The sequence below is a fragment of the Glycine soja genome, chromosome 18, assembly GCF_004193775.1.
Source record: "Glycine soja cultivar W05 chromosome 18, ASM419377v2, whole genome shotgun sequence".
Lineage (NCBI taxonomy): Eukaryota > Viridiplantae > Streptophyta > Magnoliopsida > Fabales > Fabaceae > Glycine > Glycine soja.
In genome coordinates this window covers 45,043,914-45,059,937 of record NC_041019.1, presented here as the reverse complement: position 1 = coordinate 45,059,937, position 16,024 = coordinate 45,043,914, and the positions used below count along the sequence as shown (strand labels likewise).

Below are 16,024 nucleotides of genomic sequence, written 5' to 3'. Positions count from 1 at the left end.
GGGTTCGAGGTAAGCTTGGTCTCTTTTTCATTTGTAGTTTAGTTAGGAAAGATGTTGAAGTTTGTCTGCGTTGCTTGATCTCACTGTATGATGTGACTGATTGGGTTAGTGAAAATTGATTGGGCAAGGTCTGAGCAGAAAGTTGGTACATATATTATCTGCGTTGCTTTTTCTAGTTTGTTGGGCAATTTTCAGGTATCCCATTTCTTCAATTTTTTAATCTTTGATACTAGTTTACGTGTGTGAACTGCAATACATTGATTGCTGGTGTTGCTGCAATGTTTGAATGTTTTGATGTAATTGCTAGGATAACAATAACTCCTGTAAGGCTACCTACTTTGCTGCTTTTGTTCCTCTGGTCAATTGCTCGAGTCTTTTGGTCAATTATGTATATTAGAGTTGTAGTCAATTGATGAATACTAAAGAAATGCAGAGAAAAAGCTTGACTCTTTCTCATCATGCTGACTAACTAGTTTGTAGGCTTGGTTGTTGTTGTTTTATCAGTCACTGAATAGAGTTGGTTTTACTAATTAGGGTCCTGAAGAAATTGATCTAAGAGGAAATGAATAAAAAATAATGAATACTAAGATTGATGGGTTAGTGAAAATCTTACACTAACACTTGTCATAACAAAGAGAAAAAATAATGAATAAAAAAATGGAATGTTTGTTTAATTACATGAAAGCATAAGGATTGTTGCTTTAATTTGCTCTTATAAAAAGAATGCATGGTTAAATGTTACTCACAGTCTCCAAATAATATTATTACTCAAATAGATGATGACAAGCTGCCAAAGAACTTTGACTTGAGAGTTGAGAGTGAATCGTAGATTCATATGAGGTACTTCATTCATTTTCTGCTTCTATAAATCATTAAAACTCGATTTAAGGAAGATGACAAACTGACAGAGGACTTCGATTCAAGCAGGGAATTGTATGTTGATGTCTAATTTACTTTACTCATTTTCTATTTTATAACTCACTAAAACTCAAGATTGAAAAGTGATTGACATCATTTGAATTCATGAACAAGATTTTCATGGTAGACAAACAAAATTAGATAATCCAATAATGGTACCCATTGTATATAGAAATCACACCTTAAAAGAAAAAAGGAGGGAACAATTAATGTTGTTTTAAGATGGGCAAGAATGAAAAACTCATGTGATAGGACTAGAGTGCAAACACAATGTCCGTCATGTACCCTATTATTTAGTAAGAAACTGGGTCTACATCTAATGCAATTTGTATATTGCTGGTAGTTTGTATAAGACAGGGCAGTTTATAAAAGATACCACAAACATTTCTAGACCCCCTTCGCCTGCTGGCAGATACTGTGGATTCTGTTGGCCATCACAAGCATTTGAGAGAATATATGCTTGCTATTCCTTGCCTGCCAAGTTTGGACAAAAAAAATTCAAGTTATCAGCGTCACATCACTTTGGCATGATTTGCTCTATGATGATATCTGCACCTTAATCTGTGTCCCTGTATTTGTCCGGGAAGATACATAAGTAATGGTTCATCTTACGACCACTAGCTAACAAAAGTGGAATGTGGTTTAGGGTTTAGTTTTCAATCAGTAATTTAGGGCTCAAAGTGTGGTTTCGATCAAAGCTTTAGAGTTCAATATGTAGTTTCAATCTGTAGTTTCAATTGGAATCCAACTTTCTTCCAAGATTTTATAGACTCAATTTGTTGAATAGTATGAAATTAACCCATGGGCTGTTTAATAATGTCTTAACCTTTAAAGAAACAACTTAAGCAAAACCACATAAAGCCATGCCAAATAATGAGGTGGCTAAGGTACAAATGTCAAATTACTATTGAACCACATAAGAAGGATATTGAAACCCTTAGGGTAAAGAGAATTTACTATATTGAAGTTAAAAAATATATATTTGATGATAGCTATGCTGCACCGGATAATTCAAGCAAAGAAAAAAAAAAGAAGCCATAGGAGTACACTTTGTGTTATTTGAAACCAAAAAGAAAATGATGTGAAGGGATGCTATAGAGCATTAGGCAACTAAGGGAAATCAATTCTTATGTTGCATCCTCCCACTCTCTGAACCAGCATAGGGATCGATCACAATATTTACTACAGCTGGTTTCCTAGCAGAGAAGGATTCTGAAAAGGCGAACTTGAGTTCATCACGCGTCCCAACAAGATAGCCCTTTCCACCAAAAGCTTGTATCAAAGCATGATACCCTGCATTTGGGACAAAATCTGTGGGGCCAGGATCATCTTTATGAAGTCCATCTATCTCCTCTGGGTGTCTACGGACACCACCATTGTTGAAAACAATGACGACCATAGGCAGCTGGTACCGAACTAATGTCTGGATAAAAGATGAAGTGTCACAAACATGCTTGAAACCAAAAAATTAATTGCAGCAGTAGCAACAAATGAAAGCAAAAACATATGGAACCATATGGTCATATTAATGGAGAGAGAATTTACATACACATATAGTAATAAAAGTATTTTATAAACTAAAAAAAATGGTTCTAACAAAATTGAATTTCTCAAAGTTATTTAAACAAGAAATCCATTTAGATCAACTAAAATCCACAAGCACTGCCATTTCAAACTCAAAGAAACATATTTTCCCAGTTCAAGCTAGAACAAGAGATATAAAAAAAATTTCAAGTCTTTGGGAAAAGATAAGACCGAAAACAGCAAAACTCAGCGGCTATGTGCCCCACAGTGCCTCTCACTGATGTTGTCACATGTGAATCCTTGTGGTCTAATAGCTTTGCCAACCCAAAATCTCCCACCACAGCCTCACAATAATCATCAAGCAAGATATTTGCTGCCCTCACATCCCTATGAATAATCTTTGGATCATACTGTTTGTGCAAATATAGCAAGCCTCTTGCAGCTCCTAAAGCTATTCTTTTCCTTGTTGGCCAGTCCAAAGCTAGCTTGGCTGTATCATCAAAAGATAAATGAATGCCACTTCTTCATAAACTAAAGGCTTTATTGGGAAACTCAAAACATTTCTTTTACTTAGGTTTTATGGAAATTCGAAGTGCATCCAAGTTTGGGATATGTATTAAAAAGTTTCATGTGTATGACAACAGACCCAAGATGGATACATATACAAGCTAACATGCAATTTGTGTAGAAGCAAAGCTTCATGGTGAATCAAGAATAATTCAAAGATGTTTTGATGATAACAATGATGATAACAAAAGATGATGAAAAAGGTGATGATGAAAAGCTCAAAGGTCAATCAAAGAATGAGTTCAAAATGTTCAAGATGGAATCAAGAACAATTCAAGACTCAAGAGGAAAAGTTGAAGAACACTTCAAGATTCAAGAGGAAAGTTGAATTCAAGAATCAAGAATCAAGATTCAAGAGATCAAGATTCAAGACTCAAGATTCAAGAATCAAGAGAAGGCTTAATCAAGATAAGTATGAAAAGGTTTCCTCAAAAATTGGGTAGCACATGGTTTTTCTCGAAACATGTTTACCAAAGATTTTTTACTCTCTGGTAATCGATTACCAGATTGTTGTAATTGATTACCAGTAGCAAAATGGATTTGAAAAAGTTTTCAAACTGAATTTACAACGTTCCAATTAATTTCAAAAAGCTATAATTGATTACAATGTTTTGGTAATCGATTACCAGTGCCTTTGAACGTTGAAATTCAAATTCAAATATGAAGAGTCACATCCTTTCACATAAAAGCCTTGTGTAATCGATTACACTGATTTGGTAATCGATTACCAGTGATTGTTTCTGAATAAATCAAAAGATGTAACTCTTCAAAAGGTTTTTGACTTTTTCAAATCGGTTTTAAGTTTTTCTAAAAGTTATAACTCTTCTAAATGGTCCTCTTGGCCAGACATGAAGAGTCTATAAAAGCAAGGCTTTGATTTGCTTTTTAATACACTTATTCAATCAATCTTTTACAAGCCCTGAATCTCTTTGAACTTCTTCTTCTTCTTTGTGCCAAAGGCTTTCCAAATTTTTCTGGTTTTCTAAGCCTTGAAAACTTGTGCTATTCATCTTTTCATTCTCTTCTCCCTTTGCCAAAAAGAATTCGCCAAGGACTAACCACCTGAATTCTTTTTGTGTCTCTCTTCTCCCTTTTCCAAAAGAACAAAGGACTAACTGCCTGAATTCTTTTGTGTCTCCCTTCTCCCTTGTCAAAGAATTCAAAATGACACACTCTAAGAATTCTTTTGATTCTTCCCTTTCCCATATACAAAAGTGTTCAAAGGACTAACCGCCTGAGAATTCTTTTGTATCCCCATTCACAAAGTATCAAAGATTTAACCGCCTGAGATCTTTGTCTTAACACATTGGAGGGTACATCCTTTGTGGTACAAGTAGAGGGTACATCTACTTGGGTTGTTGACTGAGAACAAGAGAGGGTACATCTCTTGTGGATCAGTTCTAGTGGAGGGTACATCCACTAGGTTCAAAGAGAACAAGGGAGGGTACATCCCTTGTGGATCTTTGCTTGTAAAAGGATTTTTACAAGGTTGAAAGAAATCTCAAGGACCGCAGGTCGCTTGGGGACTGGATGTAGGCACGGGTTGTTGCCGAACCAGTATAAAAACTCTTGTGTGTTTGTCTCCTTCTTCCCTACTCTTTTACTTTCCGCTGTGCATTTTAATTTCCGCTTTTACTTTCTGTTAAGTTTCTCTTCTACTCCTTATTCTCTTAACAACTTAGTAAAAGCCTTAGAAGAGTAAATTTTTAATTAGTAAAGGTTTAGGAATAATTAATTCAACCCCACCTTCTTAATTATTCTGAGGCCACTTGATCCAACAATTTGGTCCTAGAAAGTGACTGTTTTTGGTCCCTAAAAGATTTTGTTTAGATAAATTAGCCCTCTGAGAGATAAAATTGTTTTGTTCACACAGACACACACATACACACACACACACACACACACACACACACAATTTACTTTCAAGGTTTTTGTACAACTCTCCTTGTTTGAATTTTTAAAACAAAATTTTAGGTTGAAATATGTTGATAAGATGTTTACTTTTCTGAAACTTGGTCAGGTGTGACAGTATTTTGTTACTTGTCACAAGATCCAACAAGTTCTTCTGACAGTATTTTGTTAGTTTTCCTGTGAAGTTTCAGAAGATCCAGCAAGTTCTTGCCTCCCATTAAAATCTTCAATAGGTATGTCTCTTTGTTCAAAATTAACTTGCTTCATGTTATCCATATTTAGTCCACTGTTTATATCTTCAAGAGGAAGCTGGATTCATAGAACTTTGTTGCCTAGCTGCATGTTATGCATGCTCAAAAATTCATCATATACTTCAAATGGAAACAAGTTGCATGGAATGAGCACAACTAAACAATTCCCAAGCATGCTATAGTTGGTATCAAACAAAATAAACTACAATTATACTGATCCTCAAAGTACAGGCTCTTTAACAGGTCACAAGATTAACACCTTTGTGGATGTGCTGTATTTAAGCTGCTTGAACATCTCACAATAACATAAAACATATCCAAGAAGTAAAGCTTATTCTATGTTTTCCCATATCTAAGAAGCTTTAGGATATGTAATTTATATTTTAGGATATCTAAGTTATTTGTTTTTTTCTCTTTTATTGCCTTAGTACCATCCTTTTGCATTATCTCATATTGTTTTTTTTTTTGTTTCTTCATTCTGTATCAGATTTGACAGTGACTGGAAAAAGGTTGAAACATTTGTTGTATCAAAGACAGTCATCCAGGTAATTTCAAATGCAAGTTGTGACTGGATATTTACATTAGCTTTTGTTTCTGGGTTGTTATCCATATATGTTGTGGATTGAATTAGGCATGTTATAGTTTTTGAAGTGTGTATGATTATGTTACATTAAGTATTTTGGCACTTTCCAAATAAAGAATTGGTTATTGGCATGAAATGCCAAAAAAAAAGAACATTTCAGGACATGAAGTGCTTCCATTTGTCAATTCACCTATTTTGGTGTCCCTAGGTGGCTTGGTGAATTCAATTCTATAATATAGAGCAGTTTTCACCCCCTTTAATATATTTCTACAAAGAAAAATGAGCATGAGCAGAAAGACTGTCACCTAGAGCAACAATAAGCACATTTACTAGAACTATAGAAATAAATGATTGTAGATAAAAAGATTTACACTTCTAATCCAAAAGTTAATTTTAAAACTCAAAATTGTCCTATAGACTGTATATTAGAAACAAAATAATAGACTCAAGTAAAATAGCTAAAACAAGTTAAAAAAGTAGAGTTACTTTGAAATAGTTGAAACGTTCTAGGAATCAAGTTATTTAATAAACATTAGTAATATAAAGAATCAATATAAAGATAGAATGAAATAGAGCATAAGCTAACCTTATGGCACAAGGGCTCACGTATGATGGCAGCTAGAGGTATGAGTGAATCCAAAACCTTGCTTCCACTCCTGCAGGGACAGAATCTAAGCAAGTGATAAAAATTAGAAGGATCATAGCCATCATATATTCACATTTCAGGTTGCCTTTTTCTTTTCTGTTTACACTTGAGGAGGGGCAAAGTAGGGTGAATGAGTCAGAGGTTAGTAATTCGTACTTGTTTATGGCAGACATCTTTTCCTCTTGTTGCTCCAGCAAAGAAAGACCCTCTTCAAATTTTCCTAGGTGAATGTATGCTTTAAGCATCATTGAGCATCGCCATATTTTGAAGTAGAAACCTTTTGAGAGTTGTGAATTATCCAGATCCGTGACTTGCAACCAGCATCCAAAGGACAGGCATTCTTCTCAGTAGAATCAAGGGTCTTGCCACACAACTGAATCACCTCCTCATACCTACAAAGCTGATATGTGGAGCAAAAGTTATCCAACACAGACATAATTGGTATAAATTATTGCACAAATAGACTAATGCTTAATTTTGAGATAGCCATAATTCATAATTTAAGCTTTAGTAAAATTCCAACATATTATAAGAAAGAGGCACTAACCATTAGGAGAGCCTTTGTTTTCATTTCAAGCAATGTTTCAAAGTATGAACTTATTATTAACGCCTTATTAATATGTTGTAATGCTCTCTCTGCATTAGAGGTTGTTCTTCTTTGCAAAAGCTGAACAGAATGATTGACGAGATCTGATACTTTCTGTCATATCCATTAAAAAAACTAATCAATTCAGAAAGTGGGGCGGAAGACCTTCACATCAACCCACTTATAAAATTCAAAAAATTTTGAAAAAACTAATCAGTTCAGAAAGTGCGGGGGGGGGGGGGGGAGAGCTTTATTATTATGCTCAGCACTTAGGTTTCAACCAATTCTTCCCTTTAAGCAAACTTTGCTCCAAGCAATTTGCAAAACTCTTCCTTCCTTTTCCAAATTCTTCCCTTCAAAACTTAAACAAACTTCAATTACTCTCCTTTTGTTGTTGCCACAAGATCTGCACTAGAATTTATAGGACATGCACAGGATCTAACAATTCCCCTAGTGTTTATTAAATGCCTAAATAGAAACTCAAGCCTTTCTTCAAGATCTTGAGTAAGAGACTCCACTTTCTCCAATTGGTTTTGCAGCTTATTCATGCTTTCAAATTTACCTGTCTCCGCAAATACACACCCTCATGACACACCGTCATGACGAAAAAAAGCATACCTCTCTTCAATCCTAAGTATCTTTGTTTTCCAAATGTCCTTATATTTCACAACATTCTTATTAAGCTGAAGATACATAAACAATATAAGAATTCACAAAAACATTTCCACTCCTTATGATATAGTAATGAGACAATAGAGAAGCCTTTGGCATGGTTATAACTTATATGGCATATTGCTAAGAATTCTGCAGAAGAGAATTCCCATGAGTGGATTACAACTTACATCATCCAGAAATTTCTTGTCTTTCTTACATCTGTCAATCTAAGACTGAATCTTCTGGTGTTTAAGACTGATAGCCTTCTGAACAGCTTTATGCATATAATGTGTGAAAAATATAATATGTGAAAAATTAAAACTCCTCATAAACATAGATAAATCTAACAATTGAGCAAACTACTAAATTAATCTTGCAACATTACAACTTCAAGTTTACTATTAAGTATAGCCTCATTCATGGCATTATCTTCACTATTGCAACTTCCACATCCATTGTCTGCATGTGCACACTGAGTGTTCAGCTCAACCAACTTCCCATTAGTTTTGGACTGAATAAGTCTATGAACATAGTTGTCTCCCACATAATCCCAAACTCGTTTGGTTTCCACTTCTAGGGAATAGCAATGCTGCATTTCTTTCCAGTGTATTATAGCATGTCCTCCCTTGTATCTAAATCAAGATTTTCCATATGGTTGTAATCAAATACATAAAGGAAAGAAAGAAAGAGAAACAAAATAAAACATGAGAAAACAAGGGTTGGTGGACAAAAATGTGAGTCTCACCTTCCACAGCCAACATACCCACATATAACACATATCCACAGGTTGTCAGTGGTTTGACAAACAAAACAAAGAGATTTTTGAGTTTGCTGCTGGCAATAGCAAAATACTTCAAATAAAAGTAAACGTTAAGAAATCCAAGGTGAAATGAAGTATAAATTACAAAGCATAGAGTTGGGTTGATTCACAACTACAGGACAAGAAGAATCTGCCCATTTAGAAATATAGGACGTCTAATGTGAAAAGAACACGGACGAAAATCAACCTCGAGAGAAGACAAGCGACGGCCATTTAGAAATACAGGACTCCATATTCCTTCCGCCTAAATCAATATTTATCTTTCAAACCAAAAACTTAACATTAACACTTTTCAGTTTCTTCATACCAAAAACTTAACACACACACCCTCATGACACACACACACACACACCCTAATCTGACACACACACACACACATAAAGAGACAGACATACACACACACACACACAGAGACACACACACAGATAACTGTTGATGTCCTTGTATGTTCTTGTATGTCATGAATGTTATATGCTATACAAACAACTGTTGATGTCGATATTTGTCTGTAATTGAAATTTAGATTTTGTATATTCATGTACGTCATGCATGTAATTTGCTATATAAACAACTGTTGTTCATGCTGAGTGAACCTTAGATTCTCGTTTGAGACTGAATGCAATGATTCTTGCGGACAGTTTACATTAGTCATTGTATTTAGTCTTGAATTGTCCGTTTGGACAGTTTGGGGAGACTAGTATTTTTATGTTAGATTCATTTGTTAAGGTTATTATTATTTTGATTAATTTAATTAAATTTTGGTTCAATGCATTTCAAGTTGTTCTTTGAGTGCATACATGATTATCGGGAAATTCATTTCACCGATGTCATGTCGTGTACTTGGAGACCAATGCAAAATGTTGCTGAAATTTAGTCAAAATTTTCAAAATAATGCTAACCCTGACATTTGAAGTTAACATAAAAGAGAATCTTCCTAAATGGGATAGGGCCACACCTATAAATAAAAAGTGAGATTTTCATGCATGTAATTGCTTAGATGGATCGAAGTTGGATGAATGAAAGTTGCATGAGCCCAGAATATGAGGATGGCGTCGAGCAGTTCTTGCAATTTGCTTCAGAAAGAGGTTGACCGAATGAAGAAGGAAAATATTATTGTCTTTGCATCAACTATTTGAATGGAAGACGACAACTACAAGACGACATATGAGACCATCTATTGTGTGATGGGATTAAGAAGAATTACATGACGTGGATATGGCATGGTGAAGTGACAGACATGCAGAGTGGGTCCCAATCTAAACCGTTTGATGTAGAAATGGGAGATCGCTTGGAGGACATGATTCATAACCTTGGAAAAGAGTCTTTCCAGCAAGCACACGCCCCTGTGTATGAAGGATTGCAGAGCGATTCAAAGAAGCCTTTGTATACGGGGTGCAAGAATTCCTTAACCCTGTTGTCTGTGGTGTTAAGTTTGGTTAATGTGAAGGCCATGTATGGGTGGAGTGACAAAAGTTTCACCTCACTGCTTGAGGTAGTGCACAATTTGCTTCCAGAGGACAACACGTTGCCTAAAAGTTACTATGCAGCGAAAAAGATATTGTGTCTGATGGGTATGGAGTATCAAAAGATTCATGCTTGCCCCAATGATTGCATACTGTACAGGCATGAATTCCAAGAAATGTTGAAATGCCCTATCTGTGGGACTTCGCGGTATAAAGTGCAGGATGAAGGGGAAAGTAGTTATGATGAAAACTCAAAGAAGGGCCCTCCAGTGAAGGTTGTGTGGTATCTTCCAATCATTCCAAGGTTTAAGCGTCTTTTTGCTAACGAGGATGACGCAAAAGACCTTACATGACATGCAAATGGAAGGATTTATGATGGAATGGTCCGTCATCCGGCTGATTGCTCGCAGTGGAAGAAGATTGATGGTTTGTATCCAAATTTCAGGAAAGAGCCATGAAATCTTAGACTTGGACTAGCCAGTGATGGAATGAATCCATATGGCACCTTAAGCACTCTACACAGTTCATGGTCAGTTCTGCTAGTAATTTACAATTTGCCTCCTTGGTTGTGCATGAAGCGAAAATACATGATGTTGTCTATGATGATATTAGGCCCAAGACAGCCAGGAAATGAAATTGATGTTTATCTAAGTCCGTTGGTTGAAGACTTGAGAAAGTTGTGGGACGAGGGGGTTGTATTGTTTGATGCGTTTCGCAAGGAGACGTTTGAAATGCATGCAATGCTTTTTTGTACCATTAATGACTTTCCAGCATATGGGAATCTCAGCGGTTATAGTGTTAAGGGTCATCATGCATGCCACATCTGTGAAGAAAACACAAGCTACATACAACTAAAAAATGGAAGAAAAATAGTCTACAGTAGGCATCACCGTTTTCTAACACCCAATCATCCTTACAAACGACTGAAAAAAGCTTTTAATGGAAGTCAAGAGCACGATATTGCGCCGATACCGTTGACTGGTGAGCAGGTATATCAGCGGGTTCAACACCTGAATACTATATTTGGAAAGACCCAAAAGAAGGATAAAAGTAATAGTTGCATATGGAAGAAGAGTTCCATTTTCTTTGATCTTTTGTACTGGTCTGATCTAGACGTTAGACATTGTATTGATGTTATGAATGTGGAGAAATTTTTTTGTGACAGTGTGATTGGAACGCTCCTTAACATTCAAGGCAAGACGAAGGATGACTTGAATACCCATCAAGATCTAGCTGATATGGGGATATGATCATAGTTGCATCCAAGGTCTGATGGGAAGAAAATTTACTTGCCCCTGCTTGCCATACCTTGTCCAAAAAGAAGAAGATAAGTTTTTGTCAGTGTCTTCGTCGGGTGAATGTTCCACAAGGATACTTTTCAAATATTAAGATCCTTGTGCAGTTGAAGGAGCTTAAGCTTGTAGGGTTAAAGTCTCACGATTTTCACGTGCTCATGCAACAATTGTTAGTCGTGGCTATACAAGACATTATGCCAAACAAAGTCAGGTTAGCCATAACTCGCCTGTGCTTTTTCTTCCATGCTATGTGTAGCAAAGTCATTGATCCTGTCAAGTTTGATGAGTTGGAAAATGAGGCCGCAATTATACTGTGCCAGTTGGAGATGTTTTTCCCCCTGCTTTCTTTGACATCATGATTCACTTGATTGTGCATTTGGTCAGAGAAATCAAATGTTGTGATCCTGTTTATCTACGGTGGATGTACCCGGTTGAGCGATACATAAAGATCTTAAAAGGGTATACAAAGAATCTATATCGTCCAGAAGCATCTATTGTTGAGAGGTACATTACAGAAGAAGCCATTGATTTTTGTTCAGAATACATTGAGAAGGCTAAACCTGTTGGCCTTCCTGAGTCTCAGCATGATGACAGAGTGGGTGGTAAGGGTTCAAGAGGACTGCATGTGATCACTCCAAGTGTAGAAGATTTGTTACAAGCTCACTTGTATGTCTTGAACAACAATACTGAAGTTTTGCCATACATACTTAAGCATGAAGCTTTAGTCAAACAGAATAATCCAAAAATGTCAAAGAATTGGGTGTTGAAAAAGCATAACAGGACTTTCTGTGATTGGTTTAAAGATACAATCTTTGCAGATGAGAATGCTTTAGAAATATTAAGAAAGCTAGCAGATGGGCCTAAAAGAAATGTTATAACTTGGCAAGGATACGACATAAACAAGTATTCATTTTACACAAAAGCGCAAGATGACAAAAGTACAATGCAGAACAGCGGGGTGACCCTAAGGGCTGAATCTCAATACTTCACAAGTGTGAGTGATGCCAATCCTTGTGTAGCTTTCATCCATTACTTTGGGTTCATTGATGAAATTTGGGAGCTTAACTATCTGAAATTTACTGTATGTGTTTTCAAATGTAAATGGGTTGACAACAACACCGGTGTGCGCACCGATGATATAGGATTTACGTTGGTAAACCTAAAGAAACTTAGTTACCACAATGATCCTTTCATCATGGCAGAATAAGCTAGACAAGTATTTTATGTGCAAGATCCTTGTGATGAAAGGTGGTTCATGGTTGTACAGGGCAAAAAAATTAGTGTTAATGTAGAAGATGGTGATGCATACATGGACACCTATGTTAGTCCTTTGTCCACACAAATGACTCCTAACATTGTCGGAGAAGAAGAAGCTGACGACGTTCATGCTAACCGTAATGATCACAATGAAGGAGAATTAATTAACATCGTCTAATGTAATTTTCTATTTATATATTTGTTTTTGCTACATTCATTTACATAAGTCATACAATTGTTTTTTCTAATGTTTAATAAATTGAGTATACTCAAACCAATCATATATGATTAGTTATTATATGATTGGTTTACTAATTGCATTAATGAAAACATGCATATATTTGATGAAAGCTTTGAAAAAGGAACTTATGCCATTTCATGTTTTTGTATTCAATGGATCTCATCAATTGTTTTCTAGAGAGAGAGAGCTCACGAAAGCAAGTAAGTGACAACTACACTTTTTTCTGATTGTTTAAAATTATATCTTGACCTGTTGCAAAAGTTATTTATAACTTTTTCTTGTTATTTATGGGTGGTTTACTCAAGAGGGAGTGAAATTAGGCATAATTCATCAGTCTTATAATAAAATATGAAAATTTTAGTCATATCTGTATGTTGGAAGTTTCCCAATTTGCCTTTAATCTATATTCTAGTGGGCAGGGATAATCAAATTATTTAGTGTATTTAACATGCATTGGATTTGGTGTCTAGTAGAGTTTGAAAACAATGTTTATAATATCCCTTCAGCCCTCATTGGATTTCAATTATTGTATGTTAAGATTAAAGGATATTAACAAGGAAAACTTAATAAATTTGGCACCCATTCGCACCCAATGATGTAGGACACCTCTTGATTCATGATAAATTTGCCATACCTTAAAATTCATTTAGCAATTTGCTAACACAATTATAACAATTCTAACTTTTAATTATAAGAATTCTAACTTTGTAACTAATTATCAACTAATTAAAAAACACTCTAAATATATTTTTGACCTAATTATCATAAAAGTTAATTTTTAATTATAACAATTCTTGCTTTTTTGTTTTAGTACAATAGTTCAATTCGTTTCATTGATAATAAATTGTGCCGCCTTTGCTAAAGGATGAACAATATAATTAGGTTTCCTCCTAACGAAACTTATTTCAATGTTTGGACAAAAATATCACCTGTGTTTGCACGACCTGTTAATGGCCCCTAATTCAATGTTTGCTATACAATTTTCTAGGATTCCTTCTATCATATCTTGACAATCAGCCTCTAAAATAGCTTTGTCATACCCCATTTCAGTCAGCCAATTAATAGCTTCAAGAAAAGTCATTGCTTCTGCCTCTACTGGTTTTAGAGAACTTAGGAAAAGTGTTGACTTTGCACTAATAAAACAACTAGAATCAGAACCTCAAGTAAAGGCCTGCTACAAACTTACCTCAGCAAACGAAAGGCCACAAACACCATTCTATGTTATGACCGAGCCTGCAATTTACACTTTCTGCTCTATGTAGCATCCAAGCCCAACAATCTACACTAATGTTTGATAGAGCATCCTAACACATGATTACAATCAAGGATGCTTGGACCTGGACAAACTATTAAGAAGTGAAAAATTATTAGATAGCATATGGTGGTTATTCACATGAACAGTACCTGCATTAGTTGGACAGAAAATAGAAACTTGATTTCATCCATTAAATGTAATCAATATATTCTTTATTCCCACAAACATTTTTTTTTTAGAAAGAACTTCATGTGCAATGGCTTTATGCAAATATTTGCGAAGCACTATTTCACATGTCAAGGACCAAGAAATGAGAATTTTGATGATTTACTGCTCATAAGTTCCATGTCATTTCAAGGAACATTTTCAGATTAAGATACCATGCTTGTTAACAATCACCATGTGCAACTCCTTCAAAGACTTCCCAATCCTGCCTAAAATAGTGATACTGACTCTACAAAACTATAGCTTCTAGGAGTTCATCATAATTAAAGTCTTTTGTCGATGCATTGTTCGGACGCCTACTTTTGCATATAGAGCATGCATAGGACTTTGAATTCTCCAAAATGATTTCACCTTGACGCCCATCCAGTAAATCATTATGGCATCTTCGTTGTGTTTGTGTTTTATCCTGGACCAGCTGATCTTCTTTTGTTTGATCTATCATTCCACTAATAGGTTCTAGTATTAAGCCTATTTTCACATATCATGTGGTTGACACTAATTTTTTGTGTTGTGATGCCTTCACTATGGAAGGTGCTTGGCATCTATTCTTCAAACTCACTCAGCTGATTAACTACTATCTGATCCATCATGCAGTCATTGATTATCAACTTTCCTGAGCTCTTCTCCTCCCCTTGGGGCCTTCTCTGCATCTGTTCTTCAATCTGGCCAAGTTTCTCAAAGTAAAAGTGATTATTTTCAATTATTAGTCTTAACTTCTTTTCCTCCCCATGGAATCTGTTCTTGATTTTCTCCTCTTCCTGACTTTGCTCATCAGCTTTTGTTGTTGTTGGACCTACATTTGATTATTGTTAAACCCTCTTATCAAAAAGAAATATCATTATGTGAATTGAGTCAAACATAGTGTGGAATCAAAATTGTGTGGATATTAAATTATTTCCAGTAGTGGTTTTGATTATTATATATACAAGGGATTTGGTTTAGACTCTAGATTTAAGTCTCTGCATTCGTAGGTCCTCAAGTATAAGGCGAGTCTCACTACGTGACTCACTAGAACATTGCCTATAAGCAGCTACCATTTGCTTGGTCTCTACACTGCAGAAACCTTGATCTCTGCTACAGAACCATCAAATCCAAGTTCTATCAGGAATCAAATTGCATCAAGATTCAAACTTTTATGTGTAAATTAAAACCAAAACGTACAATCCAAGATGTTAATTTTAATGTTAAAATAAAGCTAATCAAGAAAATAAAAAATGACCCCAGATGCCCGTTTTCTTTAATTAGACCATAAGTGATCCAAGATATGTTAAATTTTAGCATAAGATAATGATATTAATGTTTAATTAAGAAATGATGTGTAGGTAGAGAGTCTTGGGAGTTTGGTTATACCTGTACAAGTAAATATCTTTGTCTGGACATAGTTGCTTATTGCATAGATTGTAAGTTTTAAGGAAGCATAAGTCTTGAGGGATGGATTGTTGGTTTGCCTTTCTCACTGCAGATTTCAAGAGGACATTTGATGTGCTATTTGAGCTTGTAATTTGAGGGAGAAGTCTCAAACCAACATCCATGTTGGTACTCTTAAATGATCTCACATGCTTTCTTCTCTTGTTCACATGCTTCCCTTCTTGGGATTCCACCCTGAAGGGGCTAATGATGAACTTTGGAAGCATGGTGATGAGAGGGGAAACACAGAGAGAAATTGAAATTGAATAGAGTAGAAAAAAAATAGAATTAGGAATGGGATGAATTCTGTGAAAGGAAGAAATGGTAGATATTTAAAGGAAGCATGCCCCCACAAAAAAGGGCATCACATCATCACTCATGTTTTACTCTTTGTAATTGTTATGCACCTAATAGCACATGT

The 16,024-nt window shown here is 35.4% G+C and overlaps 2 protein-coding genes across 2 annotated transcripts; both read right to left on the bottom strand.

Annotated features, from left to right (window-relative positions):
* Window positions 1–2,038: 2,038 nt before the first annotated feature.
* Window positions 2,039–5,615, bottom strand: LOC114397299 (2-hydroxyacyl-CoA lyase-like). Its single transcript, XM_028359374.1, has 3 exons — window positions 5,603–5,615; window positions 2,721–2,932; window positions 2,039–2,341 (listed from the first exon to the last, which is right to left on the bottom strand). The coding sequence occupies exons 1-3, from the start codon at window positions 5,613–5,615 to the stop codon at window positions 2,039–2,041; spliced, it is 528 nt and encodes a 175-aa protein (XP_028215175.1).
* A 9,472-nt stretch (window positions 5,616–15,087) lies between these two features.
* On the bottom strand, window positions 15,088–15,890 carry LOC114394828 (FCS-Like Zinc finger 17-like). The gene is made up of 2 exons (XM_028356502.1): window positions 15,547–15,890; window positions 15,088–15,270 (listed from the first exon to the last, which is right to left on the bottom strand). Exons 1-2 carry the CDS (start codon window positions 15,828–15,830, stop codon window positions 15,135–15,137), a joined length of 420 nt encoding a protein of 139 aa, XP_028212303.1. The 5' UTR covers window positions 15,831–15,890; the 3' UTR covers window positions 15,088–15,134.
* Between the last annotated feature and the right edge of the window lie 134 nt (window positions 15,891–16,024).